This window comes from Ruditapes philippinarum, unplaced genomic scaffold (assembly GCF_026571515.1).
Source record: "Ruditapes philippinarum isolate M1 unplaced genomic scaffold, ASM2657151v2 ctg4909_1_1_1_1, whole genome shotgun sequence".
Classification (NCBI taxonomy): Eukaryota; Metazoa; Mollusca; class Bivalvia; order Venerida; family Veneridae; genus Ruditapes; species Ruditapes philippinarum.
Window position 1 is genome coordinate 59,466 of NW_026866723.1, and position 21,807 is coordinate 81,272.

A 21,807-nucleotide genomic window follows, 5' to 3' on the forward strand; every position below is an offset into this window, starting at 1 on the left:
AAACTTACACTACTTTATTAGCTATGTGGAACATTTTAAAACTGAAGAATACACCTTTAAATCCCGCCGTGTATCTAATTAAAGTTACTGCCCTGTTTAGCTCGAAAAACTCGTGCGTGTGCTTAAATATGTACATGTTAATATTATGAGGCCCATATAATGTAGATTATTTTTCAACTTTAAGTCATCTATGTTCACCTTCTTTTATTATTTAAATTTGATATTCCAAACAAAATTCATTTTTAATTTTAACATTGATTAAGCAATAACGTCAACATCAAATCTTTTTCTTAATTCATTTTAGGTTCGTACATAACAACACGCTTAATATTTACGAGTTTAGCAATGGTATACAACACGCTAGACATTTAAGAGTTTAGCAGTGATATACAATTCGCTAAACATCTACGAGTTTAACAGTGGTATACAACATGCTAGTTATCTACAAGTTTAGCAGTGGTATACAACACGCTAGACATTAACGAGTTTAGCAGTGGTATACAATTCGTTTAACATTTACGAGTTAAGCAGTGGTCGAATTAATCCTTGAAGTATTAAAACATGCATTTTGTCTGTCCTGTTAATCAGATAATTGATTGGTTCGTGCTGCATTATTCACCGAAGCCTTCCGCATTTATAAAGACAACAATACCGATTTTGCGAAACATTGAAAACGATATCATGAACATGGAGATATTTATGTAAATAGATAATGATTACTTACATGTCATTAGCTGTTTTTTAATGAAGATAACATTTCATACAGTTGACGACTTAAATCATCTATCTTTTGAAACTGTATTCAATTATCCATTTAGAATACAAAGTTTTTATAGTCACTTAAACAACATTTTGTTAAATATCGGGCATTTAATTTCTAAAGAAAAAAATGTATTTATACCTAACAGTAACAATACAACATAACCCCGCCAAGATGCGTTTCTAGTTTTTGTTTTGTTGTTGTTGTTGTTGTTGTTGTTTTCTCTCTCAGAGACTGTGTTAAATCTGTTTTATAAAATCTTGAATATATTTACTTCATTATATACCCGACAGAAGGGCCTCAAACAATACTGCTGTGTACTATACGTGCTATATAAAGCAAGGTTTTGGACACGTTAAATTTGTAGGCTTTTAGACCAGACAGGAACATCATTGGACATCATATATTCACAATGAAGACCCTCATCGTGATCTTGTTGCTGAGTTTTGTGTGCCTAGGTGAGTAAATTTGTATTTTTAATAGTTCAGAGACCTGCCGCTGTTATTTGTGCATTATTTTATGAGCCGCGTCACGACAAAACCAACGTAATGCATCCGCGCAGTCTGATCAGGATCCATGCTGTCCGCTATCAGTTTCTCTAGTTGTACTAAAGTTTGTAAGCGAACAGCATGGATCCTGATCAGAGTGCGCGGATGCGGAGGCTGGTCTGGATCCATGCGTAGAGTTGATTTTGACGTGACGCGGCTCATATTCATCTGTTCATCTGTTCATTGCTTAGCTGGTTTAAGTTTTATCATTAGTATTGGTAGAATATATTGAGAAGAAAAAAACAACAAATAAATTGTAAATAAACTAGAAGAAGAATTTGGCTTCAAAAACTTTTTGAGATCATGTCCTGCGTGTTATCATAGTTATTCAACATCACCGGGAATACTTGCGCAATAACTTAATTAACTTATGCTCGCTCAAATTGTAGAAAACATTTTGCGATATATGAAATTATTCTAAATTTAATCGAACATGAAGACACATGAGTCTAAGTCCTATTACTTTTTGAACTATCATCGAACGGTTTAATTGAATTTGCAAAGCCTTGGGAAAAAATTCGGGGGAGCATATAGTCGGCGCCTTGTCCCTCTGTCCTGTCCGTCCGTCCGTCCGTTGTCTTGTCCGGAGCATAACTTGAAAACCCTTGGCGATAATTTGTTGAAGCTCATACAGTGGTAGAGAGCATTGAGGGGGAATGCAGTCAAAGAATCATAACTCTTTTTTGCCCGGTTTTTGAATTATCTTCCCTTATAAAAAAATCTTGTCCGGGGTATAATTCTAAAATTATTAGAGATATCAACATGAAACTTTGTAGGGGAATAGATCTCAATGGGTAGATGTGCAGTGCATAAGAGCAATAACTCTTTTTGTCCTAATTTTGGAGTTATTGCCCTTTGTTTATTTTAACACTTTGAATTTTGTCCGGAACATAACTCGGATAGATCTCATTGAGTAGAGGTGCAGTGCAAAAGAACCATAACTCTTTTAAGCCTCATTTTTGAATTATCTCCCCTTTTAGAAAAATCTTGTCCAGGACATAGCTGTAAAACTATAAGAGAAATCAACATGAAACTTTGTAGGTAGATATATCTCAATGGCTAGATGTGCAGTGATCAAGAATCATAACTTTGCCTTGCCTAATTCTGGAGTTATTGCCCTTTATTTATTTTTACTTTTTGAAGTTGTCTGGGACATAACTCGGAAATCATAAGAGATATCATCAAGAAACTTTGTAGGTTGATAGATCACATTGATTAAAAGTGCAGTGCAAAGAACAGTAACGTAACTCTGCCTTGCCTAATTTTGGAATTATTGCACTTTGAACATTTTCCAGGGACATTACTCTGAAACTACAAGAGGTGTACTTTTCTGTGTCCAAAACCTATTCAGGGAGCATCACCCGGCTCAAACCGGGCTCTTGGTTGAACATGAAAACATGTTTTCCACTATTTTGACAACGTTAAAAGAACTCCCTAAAAGATCAATAATGTGGGGAAATTCTAGCGTAAGTAAAATAATTCTTTAAAAACGTAATAAGATTCGGATTAAAAACGTAATAAGATTCGGATTAACCTTATTTACGTGTTAGATGGTAGACCTTGTCATACTTATTAGCTCGACTATTCGCAGAATAGACTTTACACACTTGTTCTCTGTTATTATCTTAGATTATTGGCACAAGTCCCATAACTCTGATTTGCATTTTTACATAATTATGCCCTTTTTCTACTTAGAAATTTTTGGTTAAGTTTTTGCGTGTAAGCTGGTATCTCGATAACTACTTAAGGGAATGGATCCATAACTCTGATTTACTTTTTTGCATAATTATGCCCCTTTTTCTACTTAGAAATTCTATGTAAATTTTTGCTTGTAAGCTGGCATCTCCATAACTACTAAAAGGTTTGTGCCATTTCGGACAATTTTATGTATTCATACAAGTAAGCATTATTTTACTCAATGAAACACCCTAGTGACAACTTTTCGAATAGTCGAGCGTTACAGTCCTCCGATAGTTCTTGTTTTTAAGGCTAAAACTTTCGAAAACAGAATGGTTTTTAAGCGAACAGCATGGATCCTGATCAGACTGCGCGAATGCGCAGGCTGGTCTGGATTCATGCTGATCACAAACACACTATGTTGGTTTTGTCGTGACGCGGCTCATATATATATATATAAATCAAAACGTTTACATATTATTCCAGTACACTGTAGAGGTCCGCGGCTCCCCAACATGATTACGTCAAATTTGAGGAGTTCAAAGGTCAACAACAAACGGATGATCAATGAGACAAATATTCCACCATCACGTGGTCCAATGGAAGATGATCTTTACGAGATACAACATGCTTTTATGTTTCCTGGAAGTAACTACCTTATAGACTTACTTAAAGATTACGTATCCTATATGATGGAAAATGACATGGACTCTGTTGACATGAAAGGTACGAACTTGTATTTGGTGTTTGATATAAAGCAAAACAGATATAGTAACAATCCAGCTTTTGTGTTAAACGAATACCTAATAAGTTACCAGGTCTCTATGCATTAAAATGAATAAAATGCTTAAGGTGTATGCTATTTACTACATGAAAACCTAAATATGTAATTCCATTTTTGAACATAACGGCAATACAATGTTGATGAAATTAATTTGTTCCGACAGAACGTTCAAAAATAAGGATTTTTTAATCCTCAATATGTATGTACTTTTATTCTGATTTGGGTAAACCTTCAGTAAGTACTGGCTGAACAGTACACGAACAGTACACACCATGATCAGACTGTCCGGATGTGCCGATTGATCTTGTTCTGTAATACACGCATGGAAAATATTAGTTGCCGCCATAGATTTATAGTTAAAGCGTATTTAAAAATCACGATTTTTCCAGATTTTTTCCAGTTTCCAGAATGCGACATAAAGGACTTAATGAGTGAATGGCGTAAAGTGTACGTGTTTTAAAGATACCCAGGTTGGGCCCTTTTTACGCTACAAGGGAAAGTTTTATGAAACCCCAAATTTTAAACGGGAAGGGAAAGAGATGTCCAGCAAAAGTGGGCGATTTTTCCCCAAATTTTTAAAATTTAAATTCTCTATTTTTAAAGCAAAAATTATCATCGCCGTTTTAAATCCCTCATCGGACCATTTAATTATTTTTCTTAAGCTATAAACCCCTTTTAAATCGGAACGACGTATAAGATGCACGTTTTTCACGTTTCATACTAGATTTCTAAGTTTCATCGGATCTATTTATAACATATACAATATTGTTTTTTTAGGACTTCATTACATTATATTAAGAAGTATTTATCTTGCAATAGAACAAAAACCAATATTATTAAGATTTCTGAATTCGCCAACTTAAACAAAAGACAAGATTTGCGTTTTTATTTAAAACTTATGTACAAGGTACACTATTTCATAAGTTTTTTTGTTTGGTTTTGGGGAGAAACTGTTATACTAAGGATGAAGTTCGTATGATAACAAGAACCTAAAACTCACTTTTAAAGATGAAAACTACCATTTTTGAGGAGTGTTTATGTAGTATATACAAATGTTTTCCGACGAACTCCGTCACAGTTATCATAAGAACTCTTAATAACATCGTGTGATGTTATATCAGGTACTCTCATGTGTTTAGGATCTATTTAAAATCTGTTATGTCAAAAAAGAGTACATGTCATTTATCACTATTGTAGAAGCCTTGATGAATATACGAGAACATTACACGAACAATGAGGATAGCTCTTGGTACAAGATGTTCATGGACATCTTGCCGCAACTCGACTCTCAACTACAACCATATGTACAAGACATTGCAAACCAAGGCGTTGATGAGCTGCACGGATATCTGTTCGACCAATCAATAGAACTGCTCTTTACATTCGGATTACGTGGTAAGCATTGCATTAAAAATTTACCCTGCTGAAGGAGAAAGTGGTTTGTCTTTGCCACCAGTATACAGTACATCCGTGCAGTCTGACCAGGCTCTGATGGCTAGCCAACTTCAAATTTTCACCTTGTTATTCACTAAAACTGATAATGGACTGTTACAAAATGGAAATTGGAAAAGTCCATTTATGAAAATTCAGCAGGTTAAGGACCAGCAGGCTTGACATTGTTTATTGCAAATAAGTTTGTTATTTACAAGAGCCCGTTTTTTGGACTTCAGGGAATGTCTCTCTGAAATATAATTTTTCAGTTTAAGGACTTTAAAACATTTACAATATGCGCGAGAATGTTAAATTCGCAAACAATATACGAGTATTTCAAATTCATAATTCCTTTCTTTGAATTTAATTGTCTAGTTTTCTTCAGTACATGTTTCAGGCAATATACCTTCATTCAGATTCTTTCCCTTTCAGACGTTGCTTTTACATCACACAGACTGTATGATAACCTCAGAGGGTACTTTGATATGGAAGATATGTACCCACAAGACAGGGAGAATATGCTAAAGGAATCCGTGCGAATGTCTTTGTGGGATATCTGGTGTCCGGTTTCGTATGAAATTATTGAGAACCACAGGAAAATAGTCATGATGTTTAAAAATGAGTAAGTATACAGTTTGAAAGTGGTCTATATTTATCTCATGAAATTGAAAAAATTATCCATTTTCAAATAACCTTATCATTTTTATTTATCAAAATAAAGATTTAGCCCAAATTATATAGAAATGGTAAAAATAGATGTTGTAAGAGGTTGAAAAACACCACAGGGATTGTGATATTACTCAGTGGTTCTGGTATTGTCATATCATTAGCATTGTTGGTTGACAAAATAACTGTCCTTGCCTTCATAAAAACGGATACAAATATGAAAATAGCTTTCAAGATGCTAAATAAAGTTTTTATAATGTCGCGCCACTATTTTCAGCATTACCTCGACATAAAATTAATGAAAATGATTATCGTATACACATACTGGTATTATTATTTATTGTTTTTCTATGCTCTTGGACTTTAAACATAATACCTAAACGTACGTACTCATTTCTATTATAGTATGATCATTTCATATACAATATGAATTTGTATATGTCACATATATTGTTATTAACCTTTTGCAACTTATAAGCTGTCTATTTTTAGGTTCGAGATGACCGAGCAAATGCACATTTGTCCTAAAGTAGCAGATTTCCTATATAGATATATCGACAATAACTTACCTTGGCATAATGCCACTTTTGAGAATACACAAGGTTTTTGGATGCTATGTGATCTAGTAGGGGACATAGTAAAAGAAACTGTTGAAGGCTACAAGGACTACGAAAATTTTCTGTCTACCATGAACATCGGGGACTTAGAAAGTGTGCTACAAAAATACTTGAGTAAGTTTGTTTCAGTGTTTGGCCGCTTTAATAGTGCTATTTTAATTTTCCTTTTACTTTATTTAAATGATAATTAGGTTACTTTAGTCCAACATGTAACATAATTACTATATAATACAATTTTAGATATGATGCTACTTGCATACAAAATTCGATTGTCAGGCAGATAATTCTTTTTATGGAAAAAACAAGTACAATATTAGCAGTTAACATATCATATTGACCCGAGAATCTGAATGTGTTACACATAATGATGACTGTCGCATGCAAAAATCGTGTTCCCAACTCAAAGTTCAAGGTCACACTTGTAGATATAATAATGATGAGTTTTATAAAAGTACACTGATCCATGTCCGGTCAACAGTTCTGTCATTCTCGGATGGATAAAGAAATTAAAACGCATTTATGTATTCGACATAATGACGATGTGTCGCGCGCATGAATCGTGTCCTTACCTTCAAGGTCAAGGTCACACTTGTAGACAGTTGTAGTCCAGTCATAACTAAAATTCCTTTATGAAAAAGTACATTGTTGGTTGTCTGCTCAACAGATGATATTCCCGGGCGGATTTGAAAGTATTTGGCACAAATGTATAAGACATGTGTCGAGCACAGTGGTTGGGTTTTCAGTTTAATAGACTGTATTCCCTTCTCTAACTACATCCTATACGGTTATTGTCTACCTCGCATGCGAGTTGTCGCCAGTTATACCTTAACCGAATGTCATTGCACTTTTAATGCATATCACAACTGTCTTGTAAATTATTATACTTTTAGCTGATGAAGACTGGAAAGTATTTACAGAGGCTCTTAGAAGATTGGGTTTTTTCGATACAAATGTAGTAAGGTAAGCAATTGTAAAACTTGCATATTGGTTCTCATCCGATAATTGCAGATTTTTGTCATGTTTCTTGTCTGCCAAGCTGACAGCGATAGTATTTCCTTGCTATATGAGAATTGTCATGTTTAATTGATAATAAAGCATTTTAGTGAGAGTGTTGCAATCATTTCCGAACTAGGCCATTGTCATAAATATTTAAAAAATGTAAATTAGATATTTCGACAACGTGTTTCAACTGAAACAATTCAGAATTATAATATCATCTGAGTATACTTAAGTGCTTTTTTATAAAAAAGAAAAGATTAACGTATTTACTTATATCATTGTCGACTATTTTTCAGATCTTTAGGTCGTATTTCGTCGAAGTGGCTTAAGAGAAAATGATATTAAACTATATTTATTATATCGTTGAATATTTGGTGTAATGGGATGATAGAATAAAATATTCGATAAAGCTACTAAAACCATTTGTTGTTTGTTTTGTCTTGTTTAAGCGATTGCTTTTGTATACAGAAGCGATAATGATTTATCAACGCCTCTAGACTCTGAATACTCCTGTAATTTCCTAGACTTTGGCAACTCGGTTTTTATAATAACCAGTATCTACTACCTCTAGACCTAACGTATACTCCCGACTTAAGTTTACAATGTCGTAATGCCCAAGTGTCTGATAATTTCTTAATCCAATAAGATGTATACAACAAAGAACTTATGAATAGCCTCTTCTTCAAACCAATCGACAAAGAATATGAAATATGTAATCTGGATTCATTTACAACACCATTGTCTGGTTTCCAGCTTATAAACTAGTGGTTTGAAATAGACAATTTTGATTTTTTAAAAACGTTGGTTGATTTGCATCATTTACAGTAAAATAATTCATTTGAGATTATTGGAGAAAATAATTAAAATTTGATTTCTGTACGTTATTTAAAATGTGCTGAACAAACACATCTTTAAATAAGTTTTGTCGGCGTAGATAACGTAATTATCGAGGATTCAGTAGTTAAAAGAAAAGAATTCGTTTCGGAAAAATTTAAGAATGCCATCAAGCAGTCATTTCTGTACATATTAAATAATGAATTCCTCAAAGATTCTCTATGCCGAGATAAATAGTCAGTTCATTAACATATCACTTGCTTAAGTGTTGTCTAATTTAAACCAATTTGGCTTCTGTGCTACTCTTAAAGTTATTCAAATAGAAAAATTATTTCCATGTTCTTACTACAGCTCCTTCTAAAAATATTTATTGTCGGTAAATCTTCCTAACACAGGATCCCTGTTTCTTTTTCTTGTCGGAAACACTCATGCGATGTCTTAAGCGAAAAACGGAAATTCACTACAAATAAAGTAAATACATGTTTATGAGATATTTAAGCACAAATTTGCAGTTTATATGTAAAGTTACAAATTATTTCTTACCGGTACCAACGTTCAGTATACGCGTTGCACCCGATTTTTATCTCGCAGTACTCGTATTTTTAATGAAATCGCTCACCTAACCAATGATAAAGAACAAGTAATACTGTAAGCAAGTAAACTTTAAGCTATCAACAAAAGATATAAAATCTGAATATTAAACCTGATGTTATTAAGTTTTAAAGTAAGTTTACGGACGACGTATGGCGGGACGAAAAGCGATAATTTAAGCTCACCTTGTCACTTTGTGACAGGTGAGCTAAAAACATCGGCTCGATGAATAGAAAGAATAGACTCGTCAAAGAAAAGGACGCTATTTTATTGTCTATTACAATGAAAAGTTTCATAAAATATACACGAATCTACTGGTCTGTGCATGCACGTGAAAATCGCGGTCAGCTGGTTTCAAAACATTTAAAAATCGAGACAGTACAAATTTGTTTTATCGGCAATATAATCGTTCGTCTTAATATTTGTAGCTCAAAAAGGCATTTTGATTTTTTTAATTACACTATATCTTAACTTAAACACAGGGGGAAGTTTCTTTTTTTGTTCAGTCTTACAGAAATTTAAATATTGCATTCAACTCGGTTACATAGTATGTGCTCTTCAAATAGACAATATAACCTTTCTTATCATGTGCCTGGCATGGTTTCAATACACTGGTTTGAAATAAATGCAATACAATTTTCACACCATTTGTATGTATAGCAGTATCTGAAATCCCCAAATATTATTTGAGCCGCGTCATGACAAAACCAACATAATGGGTTTTCGACCAGCATGGTCCGCATCCGCGCAGTCTGATCAGGATCCATGCTGGTCATCAGTTTCTCTGCTTGTTATAGGGGTTGTAAGCGAACAGCATAGACTGCGCGGACATCTAACCAGTCATCGTGTATGTGACAGTGTTTCATTTTGAGAGGCCGAAGATGGACTACCCTAGTATAATTGTGTCTTGATAAACAGAAGTTTTTGTTTTCATTTAATGATAGTAAAGGATATTCTATTTTAAGTTATAGAGGTAGATAAGATGTTTCACATCCGGTTTGATATACGATCTAATTGATAACTGTAAAATTGGCTAATGATTGCAGCAACAGCTCAATCGATAGAGCGCTCATACTTTAAAGGTACATTATGTCTCAGAAATCTGTATTTTTGATTCTTCCGAAATGTCAAACATTTATTTAAAATGTTTTTTAATAATGGATTGAGAGCATGTTAAATATTTAATAACTGAAGAAAGTAGCGCTGAACGTGCAATAATGTGTCACAAAGGGAGCAAAATGTACACAAAGTAGTATTTTCACTCTCATACAAAATACTAATTCACTATAGTTCTATCAATTGCGAACAGAGTAAAAGAAGCAAATGATAGTTCATCTACATGGTAAAGAAGTTATTTGTTTTTTGAAACTGTAACAAGATACCAAAGATTTTGAGAAATAAAATGATAGTGTATGTGAGGTAGAATGGGCCTTTAATGTACGAGACTGAAGGGCTTAAAATAAAGTTCTGATTTTATTTCAATAATTTTCATTCATAAGAAACAAAATAGTCAAATGCAGAGATTTAAATTTATTTTTTCTATGCTTTTTAATCGAAGTATTCTTTTTTCATAGATTTAGGATAATTTTAAAACAAGTCAAAGAGACAAAAATGCAAAATTTTAAAGTCTGCGGTATCATTTTTTTACGCTGTGGGGCAGTACGTTATTTTGTAATAAATTTTGTTTGAAACCCAGAACTATCTCAGACTTAGACTTAGGATTTTCAACGAAACGCAACTTTACGTTCTGTTTATCGGGCTGAGATTATAGTGGAAATGTTACATTTGATAAAATTGTACTGCGTGTACAAAAATAAACTTCAACGACATAACCGACGAAATCGTTTGTAGCCGTTGTTTAATAACACAAAGAACATGATGTGACTAGTAGTGCCCACTTGGCTCAAGCGAGCGGAATGGTTAATGGCTACCGTGTCATGAAAACTTGTACTCATTCTCGCTTAAGTACGACATTCCTTGTCTTCAATATTCTGTTTCATTTGGTTGAAATATATAAGCCCGAACATTCCTGTAAAATTAATTAGCAAATGAAACTGTATCTAAGATTTAATTTAAGTGCATGTTTAAAGGAACTCCACTGAGGTTTAAACATTTAATATATTTCATAAATTAGCTTGGGCACTTTAAACAGAAATATATGAATTGATAGCTTAGAAATATACTTTGCAATAAATTGAAAATCATATTTTTATATTTTTTAGTTCCATTTAAGTGAAAAGCGTTTAAACGATTTTCATTTTGGGTCATTATTTACAATTTGAATAATTATTCTGGAAAAACGAAGTGAGTAAAGCCCGTCCGCTTTTTGTCCTGGAAACTGGGTTTGTATGTCATTTTGAAACTTTTAAATAAATAACTATATAATCATAATGCAATTGACAAAAGCAAGATGTTAAATATTTGTATTTAATTTGTGATAATTAAAAAAAACAAGATAGATCTATGACGTAAAATACCTGGTATGATGTCCCTATAACGTCCTGTTACAGTTCTAGACAGCTTTGTTGTCTATTTACATATAGTAATAATCATTAGAACAAGTTCGTTATATAAACATCAAACGGTTTAATTTCAATATCACACCCGACTAATTACAAACAACATACAATAAGAATATTTACATATACGTTATTATATTGGCTACACCAGCTTCCATTATTAAATGTTAATCAAATCGATACGGAAATGAATAGAATGGCAATGCAATTACTGATATATTAGCATTCTATAAGAATAAAGCTAATCATGTAAACTATCTCAAATTAGCACCTTATTAATGATTTTTAACGCCCTTCAACGCCCTTCTTTTACAAGCCATTCTCTCTCAAATACCATTTTATTGGTTTCTTTTAAGTAAAATTGATTTAGAACGGCTATAATTATTTGTATTTCATCAGCAACCTGTATAACTACGGAGATGAACCCCATATGGATCATCGGTAAAAGTATATGTGAATTTCCGCTTACATTTTATATAGATGTGCACTTTAACACAAAATTTGAAATGAGAAAATAGGCCAATCAAAGGGTATGTTTTCAACTTTTAAGTATTTATTGCAAAAATCAAAATGTATTCTACCCTCCTGACTTTCCTCTATATTTACCTATTTTTATGCAGTCTTAGTCGAAATTGGTTCTAGTGTGTCCCAAACATGCACTCCGTACGAAGAAAATGTCACTTAACGGACTTAAAATACAGTTTACAGAAGTCTTACCACCGAACGATGCTAAACATTCAAAGAAATCTTTTTTGAAACAATTATCAAGATTTGGCTCAAGATTAAGAAATCGCTGGTACATTGTATGTGCTAAAGAGATCCATAGGTGATATAGAACAGCATCTGTAAAACTACGAATGACTTCCAGATAAACATTAAATAGCCAATCTTTAAGGAACAATTAAGGTTTCGTAGTCTTGCTGAAAGTTCATTTGTTAAATAAATGTGTTTTTATAATTAAATACACGTACATGTATCACTATTACATCATTAGGCTAACTATCTGATGCTAGCACTAGCAAGACTGAAATTAACAAGTCTATAGACTCTCGATATCGAGTAATCAGCACAAAACCAAATGAATACACGTAATGGTATAAATGAAGAATCATAAACTTAAATTAATAATTTTGACAGCAACTTGTTATTGTTACATAGTCATAAGTGTTTTCAACGTATTGATAAGATATACATATTATAGTGACATGGGTGAGCTGCATAGAAGTAACGTGTTCTGCTAGACGATATTCCGTTTCCGCTTTCGTTTGATTTTTGTGAATAGTCTTACGTTTTTTTCAAAACAAAAAAGTACTCCTTGCAAAAGGCAAGACGTGAAGTGGTTGCACACTTGGTTCAGGCGAGCAAAATGGTTGCAAACTTGACAAAATGACTACCGAGTTATGAATATTTATAACTCTCGCACATATGTTCTTCATGTAAGCGGGTTTGAATGTAATTTTGATTTTTTTTTAATATGCCCATTCATTATGGCAATGTTTATAACATACTCGGTTGTCAAACTGGTCATGTAATATTTTGAGATTTGTCGAATGACTTTTTTTGGTCGGTTGTTCTATTCATCTATTCTCACCTTTAAGTTTTTTAGTTCATCAAACATGACAAGATATGTTTTTATCAATATTTTTACCGTTTGAATTATTATGTTCCAAAGATAGTTTCAATACACTAAAATATCTTGTTGAAGCGTATTTTGGTTTCAACCTTGTACTTCAAAATTTTTTGGTTGAAATCTTATATTAAATCAAATATAGATCTGCAAAAAGATTCAACGAAAATCATATTTATTAGTCACAAGTATTTTCTTGACAATTTCATACAAATGTGTTATTGTTCTTGCTTTTACAAATGTTTTATATGGTGTATTTAGTTGTCAGTTGTCATTTATTGGTACGACCAATCAATGTCTCGCCTTTTGTAACCAACCTGCGTTATAAATATTAATGACTCGCCATTTTGTCAAGTTTGCAAATATGTCGCTCGCTTAAACTAAGTTTGCAGCCACTTCACGTCCTGCCGCATGCTTGGCGACAACGATCCATGGAAAATACTAATATTGTACTAAGGTGTGGAAAAATTGTAGGTACAAATGTAGACTTAATGTTACACGTGACAAGGGCGTTTTTCACTTCCTCAAACTTCACTTTAACTCTGCATAAGTGATGATAATGAACATAGACTTCCCGCCATAGATATGATCAATACCTTTAGTATGCTGAATTTTCTTTATCTCTTTCTTTATGGATGATGTTATTTAAGTTCCACTTGTGAAAATCTGTCTATTTTGGATATTAGTTTTAATTTCAGAATGATAAAGAAAAGAACAACAAAAAGATTGCTTTATGGAAGTGATCTGTATTAATGTTGATGATTTTTATTGCACCTATGGATCTTTAAAGCACATATGGAGCCGATATGGAATTTCCACCAGCGATTCCTTCCTTTGTAGGCAGATCTTAACAAATGTTTCAATTGTAGGGTAAAATACTAGTAGTCTAGAATCGTTGTCATTATTGGAAATAGAAGTTATCATCTTCACATTGAAACGGCCATCTACATGATATGTGCCTGTTATAATGATGGTGGGCAAGCGTAAAATACCGCCAAAGACAATCTTTGTACATGTCTTTGTCAAAACTTTGAAGCCAGTTAAATCAATTTATAATCCATTCAATAAATTCATATTAAATTGTTATAATACCATGTCTAATTTAAAGGCTTTGTAACATTTTTTTAAGTGTATATACTTTATATAAGTTTTTCTTTGGTTGGGTTTTATGTCGCACTAACACATTAAGGATCATATGACGACTTCCCACAGCTCCTCTATAGATGGAGAAAGCCCTCAGGTTCCCCATTTTATTCAAGTACGAGAACCACCAAAGTTATGTTAACTAGCTTGAGAGCTTTCGCACATGAAATCATCCAAAGTTCCTGCTTCAGCGGTGAGTGACAAGTGCTGTACAAAAACATGTAAATACATGTATATATAGCATACATATACGACTGCAACAAAGTCATCTGGAAATATGCTTTTTTGTGTTTCATTTATTTGCACAAACAAATTTACATTACATTAAAATCAACGCGATATCGTAAAAATTGAAATTTTCTGAATTAAATGACGCTAACTAGAATTATAAATAGACGCAACTTATACCCTACATTGGAAAGTTCTTTGATTATTGGCATAATTATATTATTTACAACTTAACAAAAGATCGAGGCATTTAATTGGTAATAACTACATACGTATGTACGCATGACGTCATAGAGTGATCACGAGGTTTGGAAGTGTCAAGTGCCGCAAGAAGGACACTGTTTTAACATTTATAACTTTTGAAATACATATTTAATATTTTAACCATTTTAACTATACGCTGTGCTCAACGCATGCAACAGGTTGTTTTCTAAGGTCAAATTAAACTTATCTATTAATATCTTTTTAAAAGGATCAGGAGTTTATTTCATGAAAAATAAAGAAAATGGTTTATTTTATTGCAATAAAAGTGTTGCTATTTTTCACTATAGTTCAACCAACTGTCGGTATATCAAAACTGATGAATTTCAAAAAGGACCATGCATTAAATGATAAGCTATGTCCATTTGCTAGTTTGGAATTTGGACTTTTGAAGAAATTAACAATGTGTGCCGCCAAATGTAGTGCTACAGAAAACTGCACGAGCTTCTTTTATAATAAGCAGACGACAACATGCAAAGGTGTACCGGGGATGATCACTTCAGCCGTTGGATGTGAAGATGTCATAAAAACAGTGTACTACAAAAACGAAGGTAGATCTTTTTCAGCTTACTAATTAAGATAATGATTATCCAGTAAGGCAGTATTTCACATGCATGAAATGTAAGGAAACGAAAGGATAAAAATGTATATAATAAACAGAAAATTCAAGTTTTATCCATAAATACAGGATATATTTTCATCTACAACTCGATGAAAATAAGTCCTGTATTTACATATAAAAATATCCTCTATATATTATTTTTTGTAAACTTTTATAAACATAATTTATTTTACACCAAACCTAACTTGAGGCTCATTAATTTTCGGAGGTTTTCGTTTCCGTAAATTATTATGATTTACCACATATTTATTTTGTTAGCTGCCGACCTCATTTTCGAGTTACCTGCCCTTGAACAACTTTTTTTTGTTATTTTGTATAACTTATACATTGTTCTGGCATATCTTATCTTTACTATTAATTATAATTATTTTTATTATTTTTTGTTTGTCAAAATACATAATTTGATGGAATTTCATATTTTTGTCCTCCTTTTGTTTGTTCATTTAGAAAAAGAGACTTAATTTCTTTTATAAATGTCTTTTTTTTAAAAGAAATAATAGAAAAATCAAGAACAAGAAGAAAAAACTTCTCATGATCAATTCTCGAAATGTTGCACAAACACTCCAAAGTTTCCAAACATGAAAAAAAGATGTCTTGCTAACCTTTATTGAAAATTGTATCATAGTTTGGGGACCTTTCTGTTGAAAATGTGACCGAGTTAAATCGTATACATATAGTTTAAATACTTATCTATCTTAATATAATCAGTGTAAGATTTTCTCCTATCCCCAGTTGCTTTAATTTACATTAAATACATAACAAGATATGAAGATTAAAGTATTAATTGTATATTAAATGTACTACATTTCGAGGTATTCTTATAGGGCTTAATTACAAAAAAAATATGATAATAGACATACACTCTGAGGCACTTGTATCATAGTTTCGGGAGTTTTTTTTGTTGAAAATTGTCAGAGATAAATCGTAACCATGCACAGTGTGTTAAATGGAGTGCAGGTATAATTTACCCGCACTCCAGAGCATGCCTACTTGATTGGTTCAGTTTTGCTGGGACGGCAGAGAAAATGAAAGCGACAGAAATATCATATTTAGATGCTCGTTCATCCGGGGTTTCATATTGTGACAACAGGGAACGTGTTTTTATGTTTGACTATGATACAGAAGAGAAAAAACATCAAAACACTCGGCAATCTGATTAATACTCGGGAGGCTACTCGTGTTTTGATGCTCTTTCTATTACTTATCTGCCCCTGAAATAAGCAAAGGCAGTTAACTCGAAAACGAGGTCTCGGTCACCCCATTTACCGCAAAAGCGGCAAGGGGTCTATATGTTACCTTAGCATACGCCTACATTGCTGATTGCACCCCATAATGTTTTCTCTTTACTTAGATTATGGAGGTTATGGTACAAAGTGCAACGTTTCTGAATGTATGATGACAAACAGCATGTGTCTGGAAGGCGTGTGTTCTTGCCAGCCTGGCTTTAAGTATAACCGGACAACAGGTTTCTGTGTGACAAGTAATATAATTTATTTTGTTGTTAGTTAAAAGTATCGTCTGAAATAAGCAATGAATTCAGTCCTATAACTTAATCAGAGAGCTTATACGGTACATGTAGTTAAGATGTAGTATCAAGATTTTGTTTGAAGATGTCGATGTTCATTATATATTATATATGTAACAATATCCATACATCTACAAGACTGAAAATTAGTGAAATAAGGGAAGGCATATTTTCTATATTTTGAGGCTTAGAATACGGGTATGAAATCTTATATTTAAGGTTAAGTTTAGGTAAAATTTGAATTCATTATAAGCATACATAAGGAAACAACAGCGTATTTCTGACCTAGTGCATATTTATATAATTGGAAAGTGAAATATTATAATAAAAATAAACTTATATCTATACCTGCATAATCGACTCAGAGTAATTGTATTTGTTATACTATTATTAAAATTATAAACAATCGTTAATTCTATTTATTAGATGGTAGCAGTACATTGTAGTTGCAGTGACGGAACATTTAATTACTTTATTGTCACAGTCGTTTCTTTTTCAGACTGTACACTCTATGGCGTCACGTATATAGAATATCGTGATAGGATATTTAGCGAAGTCGCATTAGCCTCTTATTCCGATCTTTCTCTAGAAATGTGCAAAGCAATTTGTTCAGAAACAAGTGCATGTAGAAGCATTGGTCATAAGCCGGTGACAGGATTGTGTAGACTAAGACCAAGCACACCTATTGAATATCCAGCATCGTTCATTATTAACCAAGGAGCAAACTATTACACCCGAAACTGTGGATAGAATGAAACAGAGAAAAGGCTTTCTTTTCAGGAAGAAAATAAAAACATATAAAGTGTGTAACATGCATTTGAATATCGCGACAAGACGACGAGTCTCTGCTTATTTATGTTTCATTTGACTTTCAAAACAAGTGCAAATTCCGGACAAACAAAGGACCAAACAAATGTCAAATTTATGGTTTATATTTTGAAAAGAAAAAAGTACATTTAAAGACACTTGAATTCAATCTCTGTTGTTAAGATAGCATTTTGTTTGTACCCAAAGTATAAATAAAAATAATTTGATTTTTATTATGAATGCTGCTCATTTCTGTATACGGAGATTATAGTATATGTGATAGATAAACCAGTGTATATATCACACAGTGGAAACATTCTTTCAGGTATTCGGCGTCACACTAGACTATACATGTATTTCTACCATGTTTTTTTAAATAAAATTCTAGAATTACTTAAGTATTATATCTTTTTTTAAATATGATGTTTTCAATTACTCATTGTATATTTGAACATAGTTTCCTTCTGTTGAAAATTCCGTAAGATCGATAAATAATTCACACGAATAATTTATAGTCCCTGGTTGTTACCAAGCCACGGAGGCGACAGGAAATTGTTTCAAGGTTGTCCACCTTAGGCACATGGACAATAGAAGTTGCTAGTGTTAATCATCTTAACCTGTTATTAAATTTTCACTTATCTCGGTTTAAACATGATTTATTAGCTCGATTTTTCACTTATCTTGGTTTAGTTTAAACATAATTTATTAGCTCGATTGTGTATTTAGCTGTAAGCTTATAATCGAACTCTAAAATCTATTTCTGGAAAAAAACCATTGTAAAGGTTTCTGCTCAAGTAAACAAATTGGATTGGAACCTGCACGGTCAGCAATCTTAAGATAATTAGTTCACCACTCGCCTATGCCATGCTGCAACATTTAATAATTATGTCTCTTAATATTCTCTTGGCACCGATGCATTTTATTAAAAGCCAATTTGCGAGGTTTAGCCAGTGTCTAAAATTCAGACTGTATACGTAAAATACCATCGGTATACTTAAAGAAAGTTTACAGCGTGAATTTTTCAGCCCAAATTTTTCATTTTGTCTATTAATTAGAATTTAAGAAAGGCATAAAGGCGACAAGCAAGCGATAGTTTAAATATCTAAGCTATTTATTCATACCAATGTTTTAGCTGCTTTACGTCCCCACAAATTTTCCCCGTTGGACAACGTGATCACAAAACATTATGCATGACATATCGTTAAATAAATAACAAAATCAAAAAGTTATAACTTTAATGTTTAAAATATTGTAAGCAATATGGAAATAAATGACCATACAAGCGAATTAATCAACAAAATATACAAATCACCATATGTCATATAAAATACATAACTTTATTACATTTAATTATCTTATAAACTGCTTTGTACATACACAACACTTGTGATAGAAAATAAGGAACACACAAATCTTACACATAATTCCTCCAAAAAAAATCTTTGATTTTGATCTATTAAATGTTGTTTTTTTTTCTCACATGTTCACTGTCGGTTGTCCAAATGCTGGATAAATTTACGACTATGAATTTGAAACAAAATCAGGTTCTAAATAAGGCGCAAAAAGTGCCTCTGTTTGTTTAGACCGGAACAATAACAATACGATAGGGGAAATATGAATCATCGTCCATATCTGACGGAAAGTGTTCAACCATTGATGACTAGCTAACAATCAAACACCGATAAATTAGCGTTACGCCCGATTTAGGTCCGAATACAAACGATAGAAACCGAAAGTATTTCAGCATTTTTATCATTGATCCAACCCTGTTTGAGTTTGCTTTCTGTCACCGATGGCCGTTTACACAGAAAACCAGAAATAAAATTTCGCATGACAACCGATCATAACAGTGAGTAAATTGAAATTAAATGACCGATTGGATACCGACCGTCTGTGTAACTGGCTCATAAACAATGTAGTATTTTCACTCTTATACAAAAACTAATTCACTATAGTTCTATCCATAGCCAACAGAGCAAAAGAAGCAAATGATAGTTCATCTATATGGTGAACAAGTTTGTTTAAACTGTAACAAGATAACAAAGATTTTGAGAAATAAAATGATGTGAGGCATATTGGGCCTTTAATGCACAAGACTGAAGGGCTTAAAATAAAGTTCTGTTTTTATTTCAATAATTTTCATTCATAAGAAACAAAATGGTCATATGCAGGGATTTGAATTTGTTTTTTCTATGCTTTTTAATCGAAGTATTCTTTTTTCATAGATTTAGATTTAATTTTAAAACAAGTTAAAGAGACATAAATGCAAAATTTTAAAGTCTTCGAAATCATTTTTTACGCTGTGGGGCAGTACGTTATATTTTGAAATAAATAAGTTTAGCTGGATAAAAAATGAAAAGTTTCCAGGAGGTTAGCTAAATAGCCTGTTTCAAATTAGCGTTTTTATTCACTGCATTATACATGTATAGAGTCAAAAGAGGTAATGATCACTTAAAACACAAGACGCATAAAATGGCTACGAAGGAATGTTCAACTGTGCATTGCATATACATTGAGACGATCCGAACAAAATACTACATTGACGAATGTCCATTTAGATTTAATATTTTAATGGATTAAGCTTGTATTTTAGATCTGATCTGTGTTTCATAGAAAGTCCCAGGGCTGATGACCAATAGGGCTGAAGACCATTTCAATAAATGAGCCGCGCCATGACAAAACCAATATAATGGGTTTGCGACGAGCATGGATCCAAACCAGACTGCGCATCCGCATTTCTCTACTTGTAATCGGGTTTGTAAGCGAGCAGCATGGATCCTGATCAGCCTGCACGGATGCGCAGGCTGGTCTAGATCCATGCTGGTCGCAAACCCATTATGTTGGTTTTGTAATGAAGCGGCTCAAATTTTTTTATTAAGTTAAAGACATTTGCATTAATTGCTTTTAATCTCCTAACTTAAGAGATACGGACACTGGCACACACTTTTACCTACAATCTGTTCATGCTTATCTACATTGCTATTATGAAATTGAACAAGTATTAATATAGGAGTCATAGGTAAGGACATTTTCTTTGAATCCCAGAACTGTCTCAGACTTAGACTTACGATTTTCAACGAAACGCAACTCTAAGTTCTGTTTATCGGGCTGGGATTATAGTGGAAATTATATGGTTACATTTGATAAAATTGCACTGCGTGTACAAAAATAAACTTCAACGGCATCGTTTGTAGCCGTTGTTTAATAAGACTTAGAACATGATGTGACTAGTAGTGCCCACTTGGCTCAAGCGAGCGGAATGGTTAATGGCTACCGTGTCATGAAAACTTGTACTCATTCTCGCTTAAGAACGACATTCCTTGCCTTCAATATTCTTTTTCATTTGGTTGAAATATATAAGCCCGAACATTCCTGTAAAATGTTAAGCAATTGAAACTGTATCTAAGATTTAATTTAAGCGCATGTTTAAAGGAACTCCACTGAGGTTTAAACATTTAATATATTTCATAAATTAGCTTGGGCACTTTAAACAGAAATATATGAATTGATAGTTTAGAAATATATTTTGCAATAAATTGAAAATCATATTTTTATATTTTTAGTTCCATTTAAGTGAAAAGCGTTTAAACGATTTTCATTTTGGTCATTATTTACAATTTGAATAATTATTCTGGAAAAACGAAGTGAGTAAAGCCCGTCCGCTTTTTGTCCTGGAAACTGGGTTTGTATGTCATTTTGAAACTTTTAAATAAATAACTATATAATCATAATGCAATTGACAAAAACACGATCTTAAATAGTTGCATTTAATTTGTGATAATTAAAAAAAACAAGATAGATCTATGACGTAAAATACCTGGTATGATGTCCCTATAACGTCCTGTTTACAGTTCTAGACAGCTTTGTTGTCTATTTACATATAGTTATAATCATTAGAACAAGTTTGTTATATAAACATCAATCGGTTTAATTTCAATATCACACTCGACTAATTACAAACAACATACAATAAGAATATTTACATATACGTTATTATATTGGCTACACCAGATCCCATTATTAAATTTAAATCAAATCGATACGGAAATGAAAAGGATGGCAATGTAATTACTGATATATTAGCATTCTATAGGAATAAAGCTAATCATGTAAACTATCTCAAATAAGCACCGTAATAATGAATTTAACGCCCTTCTTTTACAAGCCA

At 32.6% G+C, this 21,807-nt stretch overlaps 3 protein-coding genes across 3 annotated transcripts; all 3 read left to right on the top strand.

The window, feature by feature from the left end:
• The first annotated feature begins 1,068 nt into the window (after nt 1-1,068).
• Nucleotides 1,069-4,229, top strand: LOC132733501 (uncharacterized). Its single transcript, XM_060720152.1, has 3 exons — nt 1,069-1,218; nt 3,472-3,711; nt 4,159-4,229. The coding sequence occupies exons 1-3, from the start codon at nt 1,173-1,175 to the stop codon at nt 4,227-4,229; spliced, it is 357 nt and encodes a 118-aa protein (XP_060576135.1). The 5' UTR covers nt 1,069-1,172.
• A 733-nt stretch (nt 4,230-4,962) lies between these two features.
• LOC132733502 (uncharacterized) lies at nt 4,963-7,901 on the top strand. The gene is made up of 5 exons (XM_060720153.1): nt 4,963-5,164; nt 5,633-5,822; nt 6,359-6,597; nt 7,374-7,443; nt 7,779-7,901. Exons 1-5 carry the CDS (start codon nt 4,975-4,977, stop codon nt 7,819-7,821), a joined length of 732 nt encoding a protein of 243 aa, XP_060576136.1. The 5' UTR covers nt 4,963-4,974; the 3' UTR covers nt 7,822-7,901.
• A 6,628-nt stretch (nt 7,902-14,529) lies between these two features.
• On the top strand, nt 14,530-17,989 carry LOC132733504 (uncharacterized). Its single transcript, XM_060720155.1, has 3 exons — nt 14,530-15,236; nt 16,659-16,787; nt 17,332-17,989. The coding sequence occupies exons 1-3, from the start codon at nt 14,930-14,932 to the stop codon at nt 17,580-17,582; spliced, it is 687 nt and encodes a 228-aa protein (XP_060576138.1). The 5' UTR covers nt 14,530-14,929; the 3' UTR covers nt 17,583-17,989.
• Nucleotides 17,990-21,807: the final 3,818 nt, after the last annotated feature.

What these genes read in the sequence shown, in the direction of transcription:
- LOC132733504 (XM_060720155.1), top strand. Translation starts at nt 14,930, where the DNA reads ATGGTTTATTTTATTGCAATAAAAGTGTTGCTATTTTTCACTATAGTT. An exon ending in AGTGTACTACAAAAACGAAG is followed by an intron (nt 15,237 to 16,658) that starts GTAGATCTTTTT and finishes CTCTTTACTTAG; the next exon opens with ATTATGGAGGTTATGGTACA. An exon ending in AACAGGTTTCTGTGTGACAA is followed by an intron (nt 16,788 to 17,331) that starts GTAATATAATTT and finishes TTTCTTTTTCAG; the next exon opens with ACTGTACACTCTATGGCGTC.
- LOC132733501 (XM_060720152.1), top strand. Translation starts at nt 1,173, where the DNA reads ATGAAGACCCTCATCGTGATCTTGTTGCTGAGTTTTGTGTGCCTAG. An exon ending in GCTGAGTTTTGTGTGCCTAG is followed by an intron (nt 1,219 to 3,471) that starts GTGAGTAAATTT and finishes ATATTATTCCAG; the next exon opens with TACACTGTAGAGGTCCGCGG. An exon ending in GGACTCTGTTGACATGAAAG is followed by an intron (nt 3,712 to 4,158) that starts GTACGAACTTGT and finishes CGATTTTTCCAG; the next exon opens with ATTTTTTCCAGTTTCCAGAA.
- LOC132733502 (XM_060720153.1), top strand. Translation starts at nt 4,975, where the DNA reads ATGAATATACGAGAACATTACACGAACAATGAGGATAGCTCTTGGTAC. An exon ending in CTTTACATTCGGATTACGTG is followed by an intron (nt 5,165 to 5,632) that starts GTAAGCATTGCA and finishes TTTCCCTTTCAG; the next exon opens with ACGTTGCTTTTACATCACAC. An exon ending in TGTGCTACAAAAATACTTGA is followed by an intron (nt 6,598 to 7,373) that starts GTAAGTTTGTTT and finishes TTATACTTTTAG; the next exon opens with CTGATGAAGACTGGAAAGTA.